The 7,027-nt window shown below is 41.0% G+C and overlaps 1 protein-coding gene and 1 long non-coding RNA gene across 3 annotated transcripts in view; one reads left to right on the top strand and one right to left on the bottom strand.

Moving 5' to 3' along the window:
* Positions 1 to 331: 331 nt before the first annotated feature.
* LOC114567546 (uncharacterized) lies at positions 332 to 3,980 on the bottom strand. The gene is made up of 2 exons (XM_028596581.1): positions 3,576 to 3,980; positions 332 to 2,397 (listed from the first exon to the last, which is right to left on the bottom strand). Exon 2 carries the CDS (start codon positions 2,391 to 2,393, stop codon positions 600 to 602), a length of 1,794 nt encoding a protein of 597 aa, XP_028452382.1. The 5' UTR covers positions 2,394 to 2,397; positions 3,576 to 3,980; the 3' UTR covers positions 332 to 599.
* Positions 3,872 to 7,027, top strand: part of LOC114567548 (uncharacterized) — a 45,639-nt gene continuing 42,483 nt past the window's right edge. For both annotated transcript variants that reach the window (XR_003694191.1, XR_003694192.1), the window contains exon 1: positions 3,872 to 4,077. This is a non-coding gene — a long non-coding RNA (uncharacterized LOC114567548). The remainder of the gene's footprint in view (positions 4,078 to 7,027) is intronic.

Below are 7,027 nucleotides of genomic sequence, written 5' to 3'. Positions count from 1 at the left end.
GGCTGCGTTCCGACTCCGGCACAGCTCTGGCGGTCCGCAGCCCTCCGGAGCAGATACGCAGAGCTTCTATTTTTGCTGGACGCCGGAGAGCTCAGCAGCAATTCAGCACACGGCAGATAGTGCGGGACAGGAAGTCGAGCACAGAAACTAAATAAATATCTGGTTAATTTTCAAAATAAAATACACTGTGCTCACGGCGGATCATATTTCCCTGCACTACACCTTGAAAACACGGCACAGAGTCGTTTCCCCTCTACTCCTCTGGATGGAAACAAACTGTTGTTGGTTTTGTGGTTCTATTCTACCTGAATTTGTGAGAACTTGTGGGTCCTCGTGTTTACAGCTGTCAGTCAAATCCGGACCTGGTGTTTATTGACGGACGGCGGAGCACGCAGCAGACATGCAGCGGAGTTGATCCGCAGCCGTTACGTATCTGGTGGAAATCCCCGGTTAGCGTGTATGGAACGCACCGGGCAGAGTAGCAGCTCCGCAGCGTGTGAAGATGACATAGTATGAAGAGCATAGTATATAAGTATTTTACGCGATGGGAGTGAGAATGTGTTGGCTCTACATAGCTTTAGATATCTCATTATGTCTTACTATTGAGTCTCAGATTGAAATGACACCTTCTTCTCTTCCTCACTCTCCAGCGGAGCATACTCACAATCACTTGGCTCGAAAAGGTTGAGATTCGCTTGTAATGCTACCAGTTTTTGCACCCTGTCAGCTGGGAGAGACCCTTGCCCCTTTACATTGCAAAAACGTGACCGTAGGTGGTCACAAGCACCTGTTGCTGGCGGGATCTGGAGTATAGCAGAGGCCACAGCGGACAGCGGCTCGGAGGAACACAGCCCTTTCCACCAGGTGGATGCGGACACGTGCTGGCATGAGCTCCATATCCCGGCACCCTTCCATAATCCCTGCTTGGCTGAGAATCTGGCGAAGCTGCCAAGCACTTTACCCTCATCAAGATTTAGATGATGCGACAGGTTGGAAATCACATAGTAAGCGCTGTTTATCTGCTCCCCTGAGAGTGTCTGCTGTCCAGCATGCTTTGGATCCAGCATGTACGCCGCTGCGTGAATTGGCTTCACGCAAAACTCCTGACACCTGTCCAACGATGCCATGACGGCTTTCTGTTCTGCGCTGTGCAGCACAGACCCGGACAGCGAAGCTCCGATGTGGTATCTTAACTGACTGAACAGGTGAACAACACCAGAGAGTGCGGCATCTTCTCTTTTCATGTAATCAATGTAATTCCCAATCAAGTAGAGCAGATTACGACTGCCGCTTAATCCTTTCCAAAATGCTGCATCCTGTACCGTGGCCCTGATGGATGCTTCAACATCCAGTGTAGGTGAGACGGCCATCTCTTGTAGAGAGTTCTGACCCTCCAGGAGGCTGGTGAACATGTTAACCACACCAGTCCAGTCAGAGTTAATAGGCAGTGCCAATGTTGTCCCATTAGCAGTGTGGTTTCTTATATTTGAAGTCTGCCAGCATCTAAAGGCCTCTGCTAGTAGTTTTCGCTCTTTAACATACCTCACCACCTGCTCAGCTCTCCTGCACAGAGCCGTCATAGACGGCGTTGCAACTGTGTCATCGAAGAGCTGTTGGACGCCACACGACGTGCAGCCGATAGCGGATATGTGCGGGAAGGCTTCTTCTACTTGAGCCCAAGCTGCCATCATTTCCGGGGCGTTGTCAGTGACAACGGCAAAGACCTTTTGTGGTCCCACTTCATTTATAATATCTTTCAGTTCCTCAGCAATAAAAGTGCTTGTGTACGTCTGCTCCTTTGTCGTTGCAGATTTGTAGAACAGTGGCACAGGGGTTGCAACAACATAAATGATAGTTCCGGTTTCTTTTATGTTAGACCAGCCACTGCAGATGATGGTGACACAGTCTGCTTTCCCTATGGCCTCATGGACCTGGCTTTGTACTCTGTCATACTCACAGTCCAGGAGATGAGAGGACAAAACCTCTCTGGTGGGCGGACAGTAAGCAGGCCGGAGCACGCTGAAAAATCGCTTCCAATAAATATTGTCTGTGAGAGTGAGGGGTGACGAAGTGGCATACACAGCTCTTGCCAGGCACTCGTCAGCATGCGCCTGGCTGCGCTGATCCACTGAATCAATAAGGAACTGTCCCCCAGGAGTGGCAGATGGTAAGAATGAGAAGGAGGGAACAGGAATGGAGGCAGAGGAGCTCCCATCTGGGCCCGGTGACTGCTGCGAAACCACAGAGTACTCCTTGCATTTGTCCAAATGCATCTGCATCTTGGTAGCATTCTTTGTGTAGGTCTTTAAACAGTAGTTGCACATGAAGGTTTCCCTCCCTTCTTTGATAGCCGGGGTGAAATGCTTCCAAACACCGGACTGCAAGCGTGGCATCTTCCTGTATGGGTAAAATGAAGAAAATGTAAAAATATTAGATATGTATCAAATTGGTGAACTGACACTACTTTTGTGTCTTAAAATGTCATTGTAACCAGGACTTTTTTTTTTTTTATAACCACACTGATGCTAATATAGTATCAAGTCTTTGTTTATGTGCTAATTAGGATGCAACTAACAATTATTTTAAATAGCCTATATGTTGATTATTTTCTTGATTAATTAATGAGTCTTTTAGTCTATCAAATGCATGTCACTACTTCCTAAAGCCCAATATGATATATTAAAATCTTTGTTTCCCCAGACTAATACTTAAAAATCTATAAATATTTAGTTCACTATTAAGAAAAGCAAGCAGGAAAGACAGCAGAAAATCCCCACGACGGAGAAGGTGGACATAGAGGATGTTTGACATTTTTGCTTTGACATTTTAGCTAAATGCTGAATCAGAAATTGTCTAAATCTATTAAATCAAGGCAACTGTAAAGACACCCACTTTACCAGAGGTATCAACTGGGTAGACCTGCTAGTAATGAATTGATGGACAAACATTATTGTTGACAGCCGGGCCAAGTTGAGAATCAATCCTGAAGCTGAAAAAAACATAATTTTGCTCTCCTCTACAAAAAAAGTTAGTTTTTTTTATTACATACATCCCTGCTCTCTTTCTTTTTCTCTTCTTTAATTGATAATTATGTTTTTCCACTCTACCTTGAAGATCACTTAAATTGCCTTATGACGATCAGCATTTTGGCTTATAACCCCTTCAACAACTTATTTTGTCTTGTGATCTCTTATAACAGGTTAGGCCTACATCGGTCTACAGGTGGAGGCCAGTTCAAAGAGAGATTTGATTTTCTATCATTGTGTTTTATTTGAATTTCAAGATGTAAACATGTCTTGTGACTCTCAAGGTGATCATATTTGAGAAGAAGAAAGAAAAAAAAAGGAATTTTCTGTGGCACTGCCTTGGGACAATCTGTGAGTTGCAAGTAAATTATTGTAAAGTCATCAAATTAATTTAAAGTGTAATAGCAACCTTCACTTGCTTTAAATTAGATGAATGTATGAATTCATTGAAAACATGAAACATGCCAGGTCCTTATTAAAGTAAACAACTCCTTGGACTACCTTACAGACACAGTACATAAATTACTAGCAGTTAGCATATCCACCCACCTCTATGTATGAACACTATTCCACTTTCACAACGGTCTGAAAACACATTTAAAGCCGCCTTTGGCTCAGTCTTGTTGTGAATAGTTATCCAGCTGAAGTTACTTTAACATTAACGTTAGCTGTTTTAGCTAACGTTAACTTGATAGTCTGCAAACGTTACACGTTAGCAAAGTGGTTCAAATGAAGGAATAAAGTACACATTATCCCGGCAGTAAACGGGATCGCGGACTGTCACATTACAAGTATCCCGTGTTACGGCCTGATTTACAAAGCAATTTTGAAAAATAGTCATAATTTGGCGAGAAAACTGCGTTACACACGCTGTTGTTTTGGTAGTGTAGCTAGCTAGCTACTTCCTGAAACCGTCAAGTAAGGGAGCTCACATGGATCAAAACACGTCGGTTCGACTGTGGAAGTTGCGGGGAAGCAAAGTCGATGGGAGGCGAAATCTTTGAACCAATACTGTTGAATGGCTGGTGACTCAAATCATGAAAGGTAAAAGGTAAGGTAAGGCAAACTATTCAATATAACATAAATAGTACATAATGGAGAAGATAATAAGGTTTGCAGTGGTGGAGTGCTCTGAATTGCTCCTATCTTAGGTGGAGAGTAGGCTAAATTACATTTTCTTTACTGTCACTGCGGGTTTAAGTGTTACAATTTTATTATCCTCAGCAGTCAAACGTGGGTCACATCGTAAACTGTCCTTACTCCTTTTCCTTCTTATTTCCCTCTCTCCCTATGGTACCATGATCCTGAATTACTTGGCCCTAGGTTATTGACGTGATAAGTTCCTATACGGTTTTTTCTTCTTAGAATGGCTTTAAATGTCTATTAAAAAAGGCTTTAAGAAATGATAATACTGGTTGGCTGCATGACTTTGCCATTAAATGCTTACATTGTTAACAGTTGAGTAAAATACATCTTTTCCCATCCGACATCTTGACATGCCAAAAGAAAAAGCACAGGTGCAGTTAATTGCATTAATTGGAGCTACGTATTTCATTTACAAGGCCATGGTATTTGTGTTAGCTGGTGTGGCCATCTTTTTTATGATGTTAGTGTGTAACGTGAGGGTTCAATATGTTGTGGTTGTATCACTCTAAATGATAATAATAAGAAGGAACAGCTGGATGGAGACGGATAGCTTTATTAAGCAGCACTTTTCTCTTGTTTACTCTTCACGCTTTATCAGCTCCATAACAACACTTCCTCGTTTTACTTTATCACATGTAGCTGAAGTAACCAATCAGACGATAGCAGAACTTAGACACAGGTAAATGTGAGGAAAACCACAGAGGTAGATTCTTAACTGCTGATGTAAATAATTAAACATGTAGGCTACATATGCAACTACTGACTGTTTAAACACAAATGTGTAAATTAATAACTGTATAAACACTGTAAATACATTTTTAGTAAATTAACTCAAATATATGAATTAACGTGTAAATCTTACATTAGTTCCACCTGGCTTCTCCTGCCATGAAAATAATATCAGCTGTGAAAATTGTGTATTGAAGGATAATTCCAATTAATTACAACTTTGGTTTCATTTTCATACCTTTGGCCATATGGTTTCTATCAGTTATGATGATGATTTTACTTGTTCAAGTTATGCTTAGATCTGGGTTAACCCAACCAACAAAAACAGTGAGTACTAGCCAATCAAATGGGAGAGTAGGGCGGGTCATGCAATTGTAATTGCAACTGTAATTGGGGTACAGTAAGTCAAAGTTGAATCAGGAGGTCAGTATGTTAACTGTCATGGTTGTTTACAATGGACAGTTAGGGTGACACTTTTTCAAAAAAAATAATGACAAATATTCATCACAATTTTCTGAAGTAGATATAAAACCAAACCCAAGCCAAAAAAATGTGTACTGTTAGTATAAAGTATGTACTTTTATTTGTCTGAGATGAAGGCACTTAAACCAAATTCATATCTAGAAGTTTTCAAACACAAGTAGTTTAAAGTCTTGTCCCTTAATGCAATATATAACAAACGTGATCCCTTACCGCTGGTGTAGGTCTGGTTTTGGTGTTAATGCCCCACACTGATTTGCTCTAACACTAAATGACAGTGATTATCTCTAGCTCGAGGTCACATTTCAGTGCCATGTGTCTGTCATTAGAGACATTTCTGGAGTTTATTCAGTGTCCAGGTTTTTGTGGAGCGGGGAGTGCAGCCAAAGCAAACTTACTCTATCTAATTTGGGGGCAATCCGAGTTGGTAATGTCAGGCTGTATCACTGCACTCTTTGGAGGGAGAGTATTCACGTTGACACGGGCCGAGCACTATTTATTTTATTTTTTTCCTTGTCTCTCAGCGTTGGATTAAATCACCTACCCTTTTTTGAGAGCATCAGTATTTGAGCCAGATAATTAGGAGTCCAGACCACAGGGACACCAGTAGAGAGGAAGCAGGATGATGTCATGACATGGCAGTAATGGAGGGTGATGTTGGTTTTCTGGTTAGTTGGCGGGTTTGGCTGCTCTCAAGCCTTCTCTGATCTCATGGGAATGTTTTTGCCATTTATTCAAAGGTTATACTTTTTTCATACTTAAATGTTTTGATAGGAAATTCCACCGGGGACAGAAGGAACAACACAATCAAGATGTCTCTAAGAAATAGAATTTGATTTAAAGCACAAAAAGCACATTTTAAAGTACGATAAATGTTTTTTTTCCTCTCGTTTCATTCCAGATTAAGTTGTCCCCCAAGCAAAAGTTTACTCTCTAATCCCATTTTAATGTGGAACTGTAACAGGATGACATCCCAAAAGCAGTTTCATGCTGGCATATTGACTGTCACTCTTGCACACAAGTAATTTTTTTTGTAAGAATACAGTAGTAGAATTTGCGAAATCCGTAATGACGAGACATAAGATTAAAAGTTATCGTTTAAGATCCAAGAAATGCTTTCATATGTTCTCTGTGAAATGCCCTCTCTTTATATCGCTCTGTCATAGTCTGGGCTTAATCCGCCAGTGCTAGCTTTGGACCCAAACACTTTGTAACATTAAAAACCTGTAAAATGCACTTCTTTAAACTGAATCAGTGCCACCCACTCTTGATTTTGGACGGCATTAGGCCATTCAATAGAGACAAATTAAATGGTATCATTTTATTCCACTTTATGGCCGATCTCTACTTCTTGGAGCTTAAAGCTAAAATTACATCATGGGACTGTTAGCAATTACTTGATTTATATCAGAGCTTGGCTACTTTTTAAACAGACTGAAAATAGCTTTAGTGAGGTCTTTGAGAGCAGTTTATGGGAAAACTTCAAGTACTGTATGTGTAGGCTGTATTTTCTGCTCTCAGAAAATGCCATTTGCTGTCATGAGAGTTTTGTTTTTAACACCAGTTTCATTTGTTTTCTCTGTCTGTGGTTGACATTTACTATTATAACAACAAGTGTTTCCATATTGTCCTAAAGCTTGCCTTCA

This window comes from Perca flavescens, chromosome 14, assembly GCF_004354835.1.
Source record: "Perca flavescens isolate YP-PL-M2 chromosome 14, PFLA_1.0, whole genome shotgun sequence".
In the NCBI taxonomy this organism is placed as follows: Eukaryota; Metazoa; Chordata; class Actinopteri; order Perciformes; family Percidae; genus Perca; species Perca flavescens.
This window is presented reverse-complemented; position numbering and strand designations above follow the sequence as displayed.

Bases quoted from the DNA above. Each gene is read 5' to 3' on its own strand.
- LOC114567546 (XM_028596581.1), bottom strand. From the start codon at position 2,393: ATGCCACGCTTGCAGTCCGGTGTTTGGAAGCATTTCACCCCGGCTATC.